The sequence below is a fragment of the Scyliorhinus canicula genome, chromosome 6, assembly GCF_902713615.1.
Source record: "Scyliorhinus canicula chromosome 6, sScyCan1.1, whole genome shotgun sequence".
Classification (NCBI taxonomy): domain Eukaryota; kingdom Metazoa; phylum Chordata; class Chondrichthyes; order Carcharhiniformes; family Scyliorhinidae; genus Scyliorhinus; species Scyliorhinus canicula.
In genome coordinates, this window is record NC_052151.1 from 93,938,635 (window position 1) to 93,955,862 (window position 17,228).

Here is a 17,228-nt window from a genome sequence, read left to right on the forward strand (position 1 = left end):
TTGCTGTCTGTGATGCACCATAAAAATATGTGTCCCAGTGTGGGTGTGGGATGGTCACATGGGTAACGTGTTGGGCGGTCTAGCGCCTTCAGGTTTGCTGGCAATGTGTAAATCATAAGAAGCTGCAGTTAGTTGATAAATAAAATATTTTGTGAAATTTCAGTAGCATTCATTTTGTTGAGCAACCAATTCATCTCTTTTACACAACTAAAGACTACTGCACAACAAATGTGAAGTTCATTATATAAAAACTTTATTGCATTTCTGTACAAATAAAAAAAACAGTCAAAGTGGAAAAATAGTAGCTTAACATTATTTACAAAATGTAACATAAATAGAACTTTGGCATAAAATATCTAGCTGTAAACGTATGTTTAAAAACAGTAGAAACAGAGGCAAAATATATCATTTCAAAGTGCTAGTTAGCAGTTCCTTTATTCTACAGTAAGATCTTTATGGAAGGCCCTGTCCCTGAAGTTTTCCCTTTTATATGAAACTAAAAACGACAGGAAAATATCATTGCAAATCTGTAACTATTTCAGTCATAGCAAAAACAGCTCCCGTGTTATGAAGTGCATAGTATATTGTTAGAATCGGACTGTTTTTAAAGTGAGTTTGGGAACTATTGTCATAATAACTGGTCAACAGAAAGTACTCCGATCTCGATACATTTCTAACAAGTACAATTGTCATTTCCCACCAAGTTGTTCATCGGCAGATAGCATTATCACCATGGACAGGAGGCTAACAGGGCTTGGAGCAAGGAGAGATCATGTGGAAGAAAAGGCTGTTTGTGGGAAATGAGCTTCAGCAGCTCAACTCATGTGAAATCAGTATGGGCATGAAGGAAAGGAACAGACTGAGGACAGATGATTTGAGAAGGTAGGCTGGGCCTGAGGCACAGAGGAAACAAGTGAAAGATAGAGATGCCATTGCTTCAGAATATAACAATAATTTACTTCCACTCTGCGTTGCACTAATTAGATACATCATTCTTCACCCAATTGCCCTTGACTCCCTTCTCTGAGGCCAGGTAATCTCAGATGACAGAGTGGCAGGGAGGTGTTCATCACAATGTCAGGACATGTATAAAACACTTTTTAACTTTAGCGTATTAGTGAATAGCTGTTTCCCCCCAAATCGAGCAAGTAATAGAGCATAACAATGTGAAATCTCCAGCTGGCTCTGTAGGTAAATGACTGTCTGGTGTGGATTTGAGCCATTTATGCTAGGAAAGTTCAAAGTTTGAGCTGTGAATTGATATCCAGGGCTGTTAATTGACAATCATTGGCCTCAAGTGTCCCCAGACCTGGTAGAGGAAAAAAAATCAAGCCTGGACCTCTTTCAGTGGCTTCTGCAGGAAGGTATTCACAGGGTATGGGAGAGCAGGATGGATTCACACTCAAGTGATTTTCCTGGACAAATGGGTTCAGCACTAAAGTGTTGCATACATTTGTTATGAATTATTTAATTCCATCATGAACTGGGAGGGGGGCAAATACCAAACGAATGCCATTTAGAATTACAGCAGATGATTATATGTTGAAGCCTGCAGTTCGGTGATTTAGAACTTGTTAATTGAGTGAAATAGCTATGTAAGATATTTTGCTTTAAAATACTCAGATAGGAAAGCCAAAGTGCAATACATCTTGGGTAATGAAGGTTTAAATGTAAGGAAGCATTAGTTGAACTGGGAAAAGCACTGGCATGATGTTGAGCAAAACTACAATACAAGAGACAAGATGAGGGTAAGATTTCCACAATGTAACAAAATCAGAAATCTGTTTATTAACAAAATCCCCATGATTTTATGAGAACTGGCATACAGCGTTATTGTCCCCTATGTTATCAGCCACCTCTATAAATATACTACAAAAAGTAGGACTTGAGAGAAATGGCAGAATGAATGAGGTTGACATTGTCCATCTCTCAGACATGAATGGTGATCTGCAATCAAATGGTAGTATTAGGAAAAGTAGTGGACTCAGAAATGTAATGGGAAGTGCAGCCCTGAGAAGCTGAAGAGAGGTACTGAGGAGGGGAGGGGGGATGGGGAAGGGGGCGGCATCAGAAGCTGTTAGGAAGCTGATGGCATCATTTGGGAGGGACAGAGTACTATGGAAACTGAACTACAATCGAAACCAGTTATAGTTAGCAATTGGTGCCAAAATTAGTTGCTTTCTTTCAGTGAATGCTGCAAAGTTTGTAATTATCTATCACAGTTTTTCTCATATAAGTGCCAGTGTGTATGATACAGGGGAAGAAAGGCAAAGAGGTTATCAGGTCAGCCAATCAACAGATTCAGGTGCAACAAATAAGAAACAACAATTGTGCCGTGAGAACATTTTCATACACACACACAGTTATTGCATGCACACTCCAGTAGCTTATTGCAATACATTGTATGAATTCCATTGTAGAAAATGTCAAAAGGTGCCATGCCAAGTCTAGTTAACACTGTAAAATTAGATAGCTTAGCATGAGAGCTTCAAATGGACTCGTATTCCAGAAACCCTCTTGTAGATATGTTTTGTACAAAAAAGTATTTTGGAATGAATGTAATACAATTATATTCATGTCTTGCACTCTGCTTAGTTTGCTTCACAATTCACTTCATTCTACAAATAAAAACACATGCACAACTATTTAAAAAACACTCCAACAAAAAGTCCAATATGCTCCATAAATTAAAAAAAGTATTACTGCAGTGATCTAGGAAGAACCAATTAATTATTAAGCTTAAGGCATAATTAATTTCCATACTCAAAGTGGCACAGTACATTGATGCAACAACATTTGGTATCACAAAATTTGATTTTTTTTTAATACTATGCTGAGCTCCCAATCTTACCAATGGTGCCAGGAGGAGGCACTCACTACATACTCCGGGATGAATAGAAAACCAGACTGTAATTCCTGGGCTGCTTTGATCTACTTTCTACCAGTTTCTGGAAATAAGGATTGATCAGCGTCTGTCCTCCCATTCACCCTGAACCCACTTTGTGGATTGGGGAAAATAACAAGATTTTGAAAACATGCTTTTCACATTTGATAAAACACAGGATATGGAATTTAATGTGGGTGACAGGGGCCTGGAACCCCATTTCACCACTTTTTTCGAGGGCCCACCAAGTTAAGAACCAATCAGACAATTACTTGGGTGGAGTCACACCTTCCATGGAAGTCCTGCCCGCTGAGATTGGCTGACAGCTCTTCATTGCTTGGCAGTGAGGCCCGAGAGCTGTTAGCTGCTGCAGGAAATGCACCCAGCTGAAGCCCAGGTTACCGAGGGACCCGGAGCACAGATGAGTGATGGCAGAAGGGGGTCACTCCTGGAGGTTATGGAGAGAGGGAGGGCTGGGGCTCAGCTGTGAGGTGGCTCACAGGGGATCCCCCATCCGGATAGTGGGTCCCTTGACACCGGGTGCCTTTGAACAAGGGATTCGTCCTGGGAACATACAAACCATCCCATCCATTGCCGGGTGAACACCACTGCTAGCAGGCTGAGGCCCCTAACTGGGGATTAATTGCCTACTTAAGGATCTCAATTATCAATGGGTCATGAGCCTTCCCACCTTGGGACTTAACTGAGGTGGATGTGGGATGATAGATGGCATGGGCCCCACACACTACCTTCCCGCCTGATTAAATATCCACCCACCACCAAACTCACCATGGGGGAAGGTATTAAATTCCAGTCAAGCTGGCTGTTCTTCGAACATAGTGCTAATTCTGTATTTAAAGGTTGTAACTACACGATAGTGGTTTGATATTCTGGATAAATATTTGATCAAAATGCTTATCTAACACTGCTTAGCATTGGCCCCATTAAAACAGCTGAGTTCCCAGTTAGAATTAAATTCCCAAAAGACTTCAAAGATGTGGTTATACTGTCTGTGGTTAAACTAATTGCTATTGACGAGATTTTGTTTCAAAATTGGAAAACTTGCTTATCTCAGCTACAATGTAATAGGTCTGACCTTGACCTCAGAAAGCAGGCTACCTCTCAATTGATTTAACTCTGTTGCAACTATAACAATTCCCAGTAAATCACAGGTATTTATATAAACCAAAAATGTTTAAGAGAGTTTAAATGATTTGGTATCCATTTTGATTTTGTTGAGAGCTGACACTTATTTCTGCTCGGTGTCTGCTGACAATAGTAGTAAATATGTTTGGTTACTTAAAACCCCAGATACCCTTAGAGGTATTGCTTTGGCAGTAAAATCACAATTTTCAATCTTATAGGTGGAAGTATTTATCAAAGAAAAAAGTAAAATAATTCTAGCTCAGGGAGAGTAAAAAAAAATCAAAAGATAAAAGGCTGCAAACTATCATTGGAAATTGTCCCAACTGGTTGTAACTCCAGTGGAAGCTCTGAATAGACATAGAAAGGGCATGACACTGATATCCACCGAAGTCCTACCCTACAACTAACAGGGAATTCCCAGTGTAAATCTCACTTTCGTCATTCCGATGTTACGTGCACCAAATGTGATGTTGCTTTTTGATAAAATATCTGGCTTCACTTCACATGCAAACAAATGATTTAAAATGTGTGCTAAACATGCAAGGTGGTACTGCTTTCCAACTGGAATTGAATCTTTTGTTGTACTTGATGTGATTTCCAATCTTCTGCACATCCAGCCCAAGCTGCTCAAGGCTAGATTACCAGACTGCATTTGATGTGGGTTTCATAAAATTCCATGAAGGGTTGGTCAAATTGGATCCTGAAAATAATGAGAGGCCAAATCTAAATTTAGGATCCCAGAAAGATGGGTCAGTATGTGTCATATTATAATAGGTTGAATTGGTCATGTGAGAAGCAACATCATTCTGATAAATTTCAAATTGCGATATATGAGAATAGTTGATATAATGAGGGGAATACTGCACTGTTCCAAAATTGGAAATGACCAGATGAGGGCAGAATTCTCCGTTTCTTCATGCTGACGGGATTTGCTGGTCCCGCTGCAGTGAATCGAGATTTGGCTGAGCGCCAAATTCTTCACCTTGCTTGCAACGGCAGGGAGACGCACCGGGATCAGAGAATCTCAGTGATAGTTTCCTCAGTGAACATGGATTATTTCCCATTTCTTGATTCACTAGTTTTTTTTCTCTCCACTAACCCTGTGAGTTCTGGTCATAATAGTTTATTACGGGCGCAATTCCCCCAAACAATTTCCAAGTGTGGTCTCCGGCGGGAAACAAGGCCCGACTCAATACTTAAATGACAGCCGAGGCCCCCACCCACCAATCAGTTTTGACGCTAAAAGATCATGTTTAAGTTCATGAAATAGCAATAAATGTATGGTAAATGTGAAAGAGATCTTCCCAGGTTGGAGTTACTGAGGAATTATTGATGCATAAAATGGAGTTTGGAGATGCAATTAAGTTTGAGCATGGTCCAGTGAATCTAAATTCACACCTCTGCATTGGAACTCAAAATAATAATTGCTTCATTTGTAAAATACTTAAAGTTGCATTTTATCAGTAATGGCGAGCAATGTTATTGTTGTTCACAGTCCACATATATCTGAAAGGGGTAAATTAAGGCTAATTCAAATAAAATAGCAAAGTACTCTTCCGATTAGGCACGTTCCAGCCCTCAGGTCTCAACATTGAACTGCCCTTCCCAGTGACACCTTTGGTGATGGTGTGGGGCATTTAATCAAGATGGCAGGTGAGGTCCCTGCTGCCTTCTCACCTCCACCCTGATTAAGACAACAATGGGAAGATCTTTGGCTTTTCCGTTCTGCCACAAATTGAGACCCTTAATTGGACAAATAATGTCCAATGCCCTCGCTGCCGACCCCTTTTCCCATGATCCTCCAGCCTCTGACATCAACCAACTTGTGAGCTTGAAACCTGCAATGGTATGGCTGATAAACCTGAGATGGCCTCCCTGGTGTTCAATCATGCTACCAGCCTTTGGTTGGCTGACAGCTCCCGGCAGGCAGAACTTCCACCCTGGGTCCTGGGTTACTGAAAAGACCAGCTGCTGTCTAGTTCAGTGCCTGAGTGGTACATAGTTTGACGGGCCTTTCTCAAATGTGGGACCCCTGTCCTCTCTCCAAGCAATGAGAGAGACCCTTGTCACGTCCATTAAATATAGCCTTAGATTCAAATTAATAAATAAAATATTTTTCCAGTAAAGAAAATAGGTTTAACTTAAATCATATTTGGTTCTACCTTCAGTAGTTTTAAATGAAACACTAAGTTTAATTGGGAGCAAATTTTCATATATTCCATATTATTCTACAACAGCTTCTTTCAATAAAACAACAAAGCTTCATTCATGGCTCATTCTTTCAGATGTTAGCTGCAATTTTGCTTCATGGCTCTTTAATAGAAGAGCAAACGACTGTAACAAAGCAGCATTACAGTCAATGCCCTTATTGCTGCAAGATAAACACATTGTCACTGAGTAATACAGTTGTCACCCATATCCTGAGCATATCGGTCTGATATTATGGTCCTCAGTTCATCAATATCTTTCCTCAATTGACAAACATCAGTCAACTTCTTTGAAAGTGTTTCTCCACTCTGGTAATTCTCTCCTTCATCGCCTGAACAGTGCAGAGCTGCCAGTGAATCAGAGAAAGCATTTGTTAATATAGACAGCTTGTCACATGGGATAGATTTTCTTATGTGTGCTATTTTCATCAAATGGTAATTGTGTGTAATTGTTACTTCCCATATTATATACTTAACTCGTTGCTGAGCAGTAAACAGAGGAAAATAAGGCTGCACGGTGTGGTATGACGTGGCCAGTAGGTGGCTGGAGGTCCGTCTTCTTGAATCTACCCGGCTCGCCACACCCACAATCGCGCAACATGCTGTGATGTTAACCCTGCCTATTGTGGATGGGATCTCTTTTAATAAACCTGCATACTAGAGTGAGATTCTATTTATTTTATTTTTTAAAATTTAGAGTACCCAATTAATTTTTTCCAATTAAGGGGCAATTTAGCGTGGCCAATGCCAATGCCTGAGACCTACGCTGCACATTTTTGTGTTGTGGGGGCGAAACCCACGCAAACACGGGGAGAACGTGCAAACTCCATACGGACAGTGACCCAGAGCCAGGATCGAACCTGGGACCTCGACGCCGTGAGGCAGCAGTCCTAACCTGCGCCACCGTGCTGCCCTTACTTTTACTCTAATATGCATTCCCACGAACTATCAAAAGTCTCTGGTCAGTGCTGGTCTGCGCAAACAGGGATCATACAGAACGGCAATCATGGGGGGTGTCCCAGGGGATCGGAGGCCCCCAGGTGCTTACCCTCTGGGCAGGGTGGCACTGCTGGTACCACCTGAGAACCCTGGCACTGCCAGCAGGTTGCCAGCCAGCTATTGCCCAGGTGGCAGGATCGCTGCCAGGATATCAAGCTGGCATCTTTCCCATGCTACAGATCGAGCCTGGGGGTACGCTCCATGTATGCTGGGGGTTGCGGGGGGGGGGGGGGAGGTCCCCCTTATGATTGAGTTGGGGCTTTGGGGGGGGGTTCAGAGGTCGAGAGAGGACCATTAAAAATGGCGTCCCAATCTCCTTCTGCACTGAGGAACTCCAGAGAACGGAGCTCCTCAGTGCAGAGAATGGGACTAAGTGTGGCCTCATCAGGGAGTTTCCCGCTGAGACCTCTAATCTACCCAAATGGCCGTTCGATAGCTGCCGAGTCACCAACCCTCTAAATGGGTGTGCCGACCTTAGGTTGAATGAGAGTCACCTTCATTAATTGGAATGGTGCCAGCTCAGGAAAGATACCTCGTTGGACCTGACTACCCCCTTAGTAGGATATCCTCCTATTTTGGGATGCCACACAAAGGTGGCATAGCCATCCCAGTAGAAGTCAGCCTCATAATTCTATATCAGTCACTCCTGCCTGAATTAGCAACAATATAATTCTGTATCCATCAACCCTCCCTCAATTAGGAACAATACAATTATGCATCACATACCCACCCCTGAATTAGCAGCAGGATATTTCTGTATCCTACATCATTCCCTCAATCAGCAACACTATAATTATGTATCAATTATCCTTCTCTCACTTAACGTCAATATAATTCTGAATCCGATACCCTCTCCCTCAATGAGCAACAATATAATTCTGAATCCGATAACCCTCTCTCAATTAGCAACAATATAATTCTGAATCCGATAACCCTCTCTCAATGAGCAACAATATAATTCTGAATCCGATAACCCTCTCTCAATTAGCAACAATATAATTCTGAATCCGATAACCCTCTCTCAATGAGCAACAATATAATTCTGAATCCGATAACCCTCCCTCAATGAGCAACAATATAATTCTGAATCAGATACCCTCTTCCTCAATTGGCAACAATATAATTCTGAATCCGATACACCCTCTCTCAATTAGCAACAATATAATTCTGAATCCGATACCCTCTTCCTCAATGAGCAACAATATAATTCTGAATCCGATAACCCTCTCTCAATTGGCAACAATATAATTCTGAATCCGATAACCCTCTCTCAATTGGCAACAATATAATTCTGAATCCGATAACCCTCTCTCAATTGGCAACAATATAATTCTGAATCAGATGCCTTCTTCCTCAATTGGCAACAATATAATTCTGAATCCGATAACCCTCTCTCAATTGGCAACAATATAATTCTGAATCCGATAACCCTCTCTCAATTGGCAACAATATAATTCTGAATCCGATAACCCTCTCTCAATTGGCAACAATATAATTCTGAATCCGATAACCCTCTCTCAATTGGCAACAATATAATTCTGAATCAGATGCCTTCTTCCTCAATGAGCAACAATATAATTCTGAATCCGATAACCCTCTCTCAATTAGCAACAATATAATTCTGAATCCGATACCCTCTTCCTCAATGGGCAACAATCCGATAACCCTCTCTCAATTGGCAACAATATAATTCTGAATTCGATAACCCTCTCTCAATTGGCAACAATATAATTCTGAATCCGATAACCCTCTCTCAATGAGCAACAATATTATTCTGAATCCGATACCTCTTCCTCAATTGGCAACAATATAATTCTGAATCAGATACCCTCTTCCTCAATTGGCAACAATATAATTCTGAATCAGATAACCCTCTCTCAATTAGCAACAATATAATTCTGAATCCGATACCCTCTCCCTCAATGAGCAACAATATAGTTCTGAATTCGATAACCCTCTCTCAATTGGCAGCAATATAATTCTGAATCAGATAACCCTCTCTCAATTAGCAACAATATAATTCTGAATCCGATACCCTCTTCCTCAATGAGCAACAATATAATTCTGAATCCGATACCCTCTTCCTCAATGAGCAACAATATGATTCTGAATCCGATAACCCTCTCTCAATTAGCAACAATATGATTCTGAATCCAATAACCCTCTCTCAATTGGCAGCAATATAATTCTGTATCAGATGCACTTCCCTCAATTAGCAATTCTATTGTTTTGACATGCACAAGGTGACATTGCTCCCAATTTCTTTGCAGTTTGGGGGGCAGTAAACTTATGTGCTCATCAAGAGTGGGGGAATCGAATAATTTGTTATTACTTATATTGAGTCTGAGAAATACACATTTGAGAAGCAAGCATCTACCCCACTCTGACTGCAATGCCATTCAATCCAAAATTCTGACAAGCGCCATCTGCTGCACAAATAGTTTCTTTACTATAGCGATATTCCTTGCAGACAATGTTAGACTGCCTATTAGTGTCTGAGATATGGATAAAGGAATTGAATAGCTCATCTCATGTAGGATTGTTTATAGCAGCAACACAGAGAGGACCTTTATCTCATCAGTGTACAATGGAATCATACCAAGTCCCAGAGGTGAAATACAAGGTGCTAACCAATTAACTGAATAAAATCATCAAAAGGGAAACCAAGGAAATTTGAAAATATATTCATGCTGCAATAACCGTGGGCTGGTTTCTGCACTCGCCACAGCTGGTAGCAGAAGTACCCGATATGGCGGAGAATCCTCTGCCTCCCATCCCATCCCACCCCCTAGTCCCCCATCAGAACCCTCAACCAGCGCCTCCCCTATTGGCCGCCCACCAGAGCCCCCCGTCAGAGACCTCCATCAGAGATTCCCATCAGAGACTCCCACCAGACCCCCATTAGAGACCTCCACCAGACCCATTAGAGACCCCCACAAGACCCCAGCAGAGACCCCAAAAGACCCCCCAACAAAGGCCCTCACCAGACCCGCCCATCAGAGACCCCCACCAGAAATGAAATGAAAATGAAAATCGCTTATTGTTACAAATAGGCTTTAAATGAAGTTACTGTGAAAAGCCCCTAGTCGCCACATTCCGGCGCCTGTTCGGGGAGGCTGGTACGGGAACCCCCATATCAGAGAACCCTGAATTTCCTAAAAATTACTCTTAGTCTGGACTCGTCTTCTGCAAACCTACAGGAGTAAGTTCAAAATTGTACTTACATTGTATCCCAAGTAAGAGAGAAAGGTTTGGCTCCTTTCCCTGCGCCCTCTGAGTAAGAATATTGCATAGTTCTCGCAGGTCATGCAGACAGGAGGATATTTCTTTCAGTAGCCTTTGGAAGGCTGGTGTTTCTTCTGCTGAGCATTGCTTGGGCTCTTCAGTTTCCTGCGGTTGTTCATCATTTTCTGATACTTTTTGGTTCTTTGATGAAAACTAAATGTATGAAATGAAATGTTACATATAGAGATTACACTACAGGTAGTCAATAGATCAGTTGTACATGTGTTGCTGCTATCTCTTCAATTGGAGCTGCTTAACTTCCTTTTTATATTCATTCATAGAATGTGGCCATTGCTGGCTAGGCCACCACTTATTGCCCATCCTTAATTGCCCTTGGGAAGGTGGTGGTTAGCCGCCTTCTTGCGCCGCTGCAGTGCATGTGGTGTAGGTATAGCCCACAGTACTCTTCGGAATGTAATTTCAAGATTTTGACTAAGCAACAGTGAAAGAATGGCAATAAATGTCCAAGTCAGGATGGTAAGTGACTTGGAGGGGAATGTTCAGGTGGTGGTGTTGCCATATGGCTGCTACCCCTGTTTTTCTAGGTGGTAGAGATTGTGAGTTTGGAAGGTGCTGTCAACTCACCCTGGTCAGTTGCTGCGGTGCATCTTGAATACGGTACACACTGCTGCTACAGTGTATCAGTCGTAGAGGAGTAAGTGTTAAGGTGGTAGATGGGGTGCCAATCAATTAGGCTGCTTTGGTGTTGAGCTTCTTGAGTGTTGTTGGAGCTGCACTCATCCAGACAAATGGAGAGTATTCCACCACGCTCCAGACAAATGGAGAGTATTCCACCACGCTCCAGACAAATGGAGAGTATTCCACCACGCTCCAGACAAATGGAGAGTATTCCACCACGCTCCAGACAAATGGAGAGTATTCCACCACGCTCCAGACAAATGGAGAGTATTCCACCACGCTCCAGACAAATGGAGAGTATTCCACCACGCTCCAGACAAATGGAGAGTATTCCACCACGCTCCAGACAAATGGAGAGTATTCCACCAAGCTCCAGACAAATGGAGAGTATTCCACCACGCTCCAGACAAATGGAGAGTATTCCACCACGCTCCAGACAAATGGAGAGTATTCCACCACGCTCCAGACAAATGGAGAGTATTCCACCACGCTCCAGACAAATGGAGAGTATTCCACCACGCTCCAGACAAATGGAGAGTATTCCACCACGCTCCAGACAAATGGAGAGTATTCCACCACGCTCCAGACAAATGGAGAGTATTCCACCACGCTCCAGACAAATGGAGAGTATTCCACCACGCTCCAGACAAATGGAGAGTATTCCACCACGCTCCAGACAAATGGAGAGTATTCCACCACGCTCCAGACAAATGGAGAGTATTCCACCACGCTCCAGACAAATGGAGAGTATTCCACCACGCTCCAGACAAATGGAGAGTATTCCACCACGCTCCAGACAAATGGAGAGTATTCCACCACGCTCCAGACAAATGGAGAGTATTCCACCACGCACCAGACAAATGGAGAGTATTCCACCACGCTCCAGACAAATGGAGAGTATTCCACCACGCTCCAGACAAATGGAGAGTATTCCACCACGCTCCAGACAAATGGAGAGTATTCCACCACGCTCCAGACAAATGGAGAGTATTCCACCACGCTCCAGACAAATGGAGAGTATTCCACCACGCTCCAGACAAATGGAGAGTATTCCACCACGCTCCAGACAAATGGAGAGTATTCCACCACGCTCCAGACAAATGGAGAGTATTCCACCACGCTCCAGACAAATGGAGAGTATTCCACCACGCTCCAGACAAATGGAGAGTATTCCACCACGCTCCAGACAAATGGAGAGTATTCCACCACGCTCCAGACAAATGGAGAGTATTCCACCACGCTCCAGACAAATGGAGAGTATTCCACACCACGCTCCAGACAAATGGAGAGTATTCCACCACGCTCCAGACAAATGGAGAGTATTCCACCACGCTCCAGACAAATGGAGAGTATTCCACCACGCTCCAGACAAATGGAGAGTATTCCACCACGCTCCAGACAAATGGAGAGTATTCCACCACGCTCCAGACAAATGGAGAGTATTCCACCACGCTCCAGACAAATGGAGAGTATTCCACCACGCTCCAGACAAATGGAGAGTATTCCACCACGCTCCAGACAAATGGAGAGTATTCCACCACGCTCCAGACAAATGGAGAGTATTCCACCATGCTCCAGACAAATGGAGAGTATTCCACCACGCTCCAGACAAATGGAGAGTATTCCACCACGCTCCAGACAAATGGAGAGTATTCCACCACGCTCCAGACAAATGGAGAGTATTCCACACCACGCTCCAGACAAATGGAGAGTATTCCACCACGCTCCAGACAAATGGAGAGTATTCCACCACGCTCCAGACAAATGGAGAGTATTCCACCACGCTCCAGACAAATGGAGAGTATTCCACCACGCTCCAGACAAATGGAGAGTATTCCACCACGCTCCAGACAAATGGAGAGTATTCCACCACGCTCCAGACAAATGGAGAGTATTCCACCACGCTCCAGACAAATGGAGAGTATTCCACCACGCTCCAGACAAATGGAGAGTATTCCACCACGCTCCAGACAAATGGAGAGTATTCCACCACGCTCCAGACAAATGGAGAGTATTCCACCACGCTCCAGACAAATGGAGAGTATTCCACCACGCTCCAGACAAATGGAGAGTATTCCACCACGCTCCAGACAAATGGAGAGTATTCCACCACGCTCCAGACAAATGGAGAGTATTCCACCACGCTCCAGACAAATGGAGAGTATTCCACCACGCTCCAGACAAATGGAGAGTATTCCACCACGCTCCAGACAAATGGAGAGTATTCCACCACGCTCCAGACAAATGGAGAGTATTCCACCACGCTCCAGACAAATGGAGAGTATTCCACCACGCTCCAGACAAATGGAGAGTATTCCACACCACGCTCCAGACAAATGGAGAGTATTCCACCACGCTCCACACAAATGGAGAGTATTCCACCACGCTCCAGACAAATGGAGAGTATTCCACCACGCTCCAGACAAATGGAGAGTATTCCACCACGCTCCAGACAAATGGAGAGTATTCCACCACGCTCCAGACAAATGGAGAGTATTCCACCACGCTCCAGACAAATGGAGAGTATTCCACCACGCTCCAGACAAATGGAGAGTATTCCACCACGCTCCAGACAAATGGAGAGTATTCCACCACGCTCCAGACAAATGGAGAGTATTCCACCACGCTCCAGACAAATGGAGAGTATTCCACCACGCTCCTGACTTGTGCCTTGTACTTGGTGGATTGGCTTTGAGGAGTCAGGAGATAAGCTACTCACTGCAGCAATCCCAGTCTCATTCGTAGACACATTGGGCGGAGGGGGCATTTAATCAGGCAGAAAGGTGGTGGGAAAATGTTTGCTGAATGGATGGTGATGGGGAGTACCCTCCTGCTACGAGTTGGACAGGGCACATCAGTCACTCAGGCCAAAGCCTAAAGCGAATGAGCCACCAAATGCAGTCATAGTCTGCTTCCACAGTTACCACATGAAGGAGAAGGTTTTGAGCTGGGCGAAGGAGAGACAAGAAATGAAAGGGGGAGGCATTGGTATATGTATGTACCAAGATCTGACAGCAGAGTTGATGAGAAGGCAGGTGGCCTTTGGACAGGTGAATCCGGCATTGTACGGCAGCAGAGTGAGATTCGGAGTGGTCTACCCTGTAAAGCTGAGAGTGACCCATCATTTGAAGGGCTTTCATTTTGAGATGGTGGAGGCGTTCGGTAAGGCTGAAGGACTGGGACTATGATGAGAGTTGGGATTTGGACATGGTTGGTGAGAACAGGGATTGTTCTTTTTTAATTGACATTTGTTTTTATTTGATTGGGGTTTTGTTTCTGTATCTTAAAAGAGGGAGGGTTTTTTTTATTGTCTCAAGTAGGGCAACATGGTAGCACAGTGGTTAGCACAGTTGCTTCACAGCTCGAGGGTCCCAGGTTCGATTCCTGGCTTGGGTCGCTGTCTGTGCAGAGTTTGCACATTCTCCCTGAGACTGTGTGGGTTTCCTCCGGGTGCTCCGTTTTCCTCCCACATTACAAAGATGAGCAGGTTAGGTGGATTGGCCATGATAAATTGCTCTTAGTGTCCAAAAAAGGTTAGATGGGGTTACTGGGGTACGGTGATCATGCGGAGGCATGGGTTTAAGTGGGGTGCTCATTCCAAGTGCTGGTGCAGACTCGATGGGCCAAATGGCACCTTAAATTCTATGATTCTAAGTAGGCTTACATTAATACTGCAATGAAGTTACTGTGAAAAGCCCCTAGTCACCACACTCCGGCGGCTGTTCAGATACACAGAGAGAATTCTGAATGTCCAAATGACCTAACAGCACATCTTTCGGGACTTGTGGGAGGAAACCAGAGCACCCGGAGGAAACCCATGCAGACACGGGGAGGACATGCAGACCCCACACAGACAATGACCTAAACCTAAGCCAGTAATCAAACCTGGGACCCTGACGCTGTGATGCAACAGTGCTACCCACTGTGCTACCGTATTATTACTTTCGGGGTGGCGGGGGAAGCGGGTGAGGTTTCTGATGGAGTTGGTGGTGGGGATCAGGGGGGCAGGTAGGTGACAGTGACGGGTGCATTGGAGTAGAGGCTGGCAGTGTTGGTAAGTGTATATTCCCCCAATTGCGGGGTTTGTGAATAGAACATTGGGTGCCATTCCTGATCTGGATACCCATGAATTGATAGTGAGGTGGGGGGGGGGGGGGGGGGTCAGATTGGAACACTGTGCTGGAGCTGAGGGTGGACATTTCCCAGGCACACTCACTGACCCGGTCGGGGGTGGGGGGTGGGGGTGAAGGCATTGGCAGGGCCCATGAGGGAATAGGGGGGGGAGGGTGGACCCATGGAGTATTTTACATTCGAGGGAAGAGAATATTTGTTTTTCTCCCTGGTGCACAAGCTGCTTTCAAGGATTGACTTTTTTGTGGTGGGACAGGCGCTGTTGGCCGGAGTTAAGAGGGCAGAGTATTCGGCAATTGTGATCTTGGATCACGCTCCAAATTGGATAGATGTGGTATTGGAGATGGGGGCAGCCCGGAAGCCGGGGTGGAGGATGAATGCCGGGTTATTGATGGATTAGAGCTTCTGTGATACGAAAGGGAAAGTGATTGAGAAGTGTGTGGGGTTCAGTTGCATGGGGGAGGTCTCGCCGCTGGTTGTTTGGGCGGTTCTGAAGTTCATGGTGGGGTGATCTCATTTAAGGCCAAAGTGGATAGGGGGGAGAGGGAGGAATGCCAATGACTTAAAGGACATATTTCTGAGGTGGATGGGAGGTCAGCGGGGGACCCGGGGCTTCTGGCAAAGTGGATATAAAACTTTCTACTCCTTCATCCAAATTATCGGTATATAGTGTAAAAAGCTAAAGTTTCAGCAAATACCCCTGAAACTGCTATTTGCCACATTTGCCAAATATATTCCTCTATTCCTACTGTGTATCATGTACCTACCAATAAATTACCAGCCCGCATCATAAGTACCTGGAGGTCTTATGATGCAGTGGGTAGTGTCCCTGCCTCTGAGCCAGAAGCTCCGGGTTCGAGTCCCACCCCAGGACCCGATGGCCAAGGAAGGTGCATTCATAATATGATCAAACAGGTTGATTGTGTCAACCTGCAAATCCTTCCAAGAATGTCAATGGCTGGGGGTCTGGAGAATCTAGCCCATTGTGTTTAGACTTAGGTCAGCAGGTCTTGGGATCTGTGGGATAGAGATGATATAATTAATGGGAGGAGCCAGGTCTGCAGCAAACAGTTTTGGCTGTAGGAGTTTTGAGTCTGACAAAGACAGAAAGATTTGCAGGTTGTGCCTGAAAGGGTCTTTCTCTACTTTTCTGAAAGGAAATGTATATAAAGTAGTACAGAAAGTATCTCTGTGTGTGCTAACTTTATTTACTAGTGGCTTTTGACTATTAATGGGTTTTGCTTAATTGGAGATAGAGATGATACAAGTTAGTAGTTAAAGTATTCCTTTTGTTTTAAGAATTGTTGAACTGTTAATTGACAAGCTATTTTATGTGATGTTAATGTGGTTGCTCGTGTGTTGATAATAAAGTTTGTTTTAATATAAAAGATTCCTAGGTGTCAGTGGACTCACTCCTGGATTGCAGTATTCTTTCTTCACACTTCTAGAAACTGAAAAATTGTTGGGGTTTCGTCCGGTTTGCTAACATAAATTGGGCTCTGGTCTGATACTATAACAGAATGGAACCATACGTACCTCCACTATCACTCTCAAATATACAATGCCCCCTTTGCTTATTGTCATGTAATCTTCAACTTGTTTCCCCCCCTACTTGATTATTCTTTGGCCTATTAAATGTCAATTCATGTTCATTCTATTTCAGGTGAGAGTCATCCTTCTTTCATCCTTCTACCACTTCTGTACTTCTCATTTTTTTCAGATTTTTGGATTAAACTGGTTGGAGTCTTGGGCGGAGAAATGGCAGATGGAGTTTAATCCGGACAAGTGTGAGGTAATGCACTTTGGAAGGTCCAATGCATGAAGAAATTACACAATAAATGGTTTGGAAGAAAATGTAGTTGGTTTTGCGAACACTGCCAGGCAGAGATCTGGGCATGCATGTCCACAGATCACTGAAAGTGGCAACGCATGTGGAT

General features: G+C 44.0%; 1 protein-coding gene across 5 annotated transcripts in view; it reads right to left on the reverse strand.

The window, feature by feature from the left end:
- Positions 1-231: 231 nt before the first annotated feature.
- The window catches only part of cep85l (centrosomal protein 85, like), a 355,373-nt gene continuing 338,376 nt past the window's right edge, over positions 232-17,228 (reverse strand). For all 5 annotated transcript variants that reach the window (XM_038799676.1, XM_038799678.1, XM_038799675.1 and 2 more), the window contains 2 exons: positions 10,461-10,674; positions 232-6,584 (listed from right to left, as the gene is read on the reverse strand). In XM_038799676.1, the coding sequence (XP_038655604.1) occupies positions 6,421-6,584; positions 10,461-10,674 (378 nt within the window). In that variant the 3' untranslated portion in view covers positions 232-6,420. The remainder of the gene's footprint in view (positions 6,585-10,460; positions 10,675-17,228) is intronic.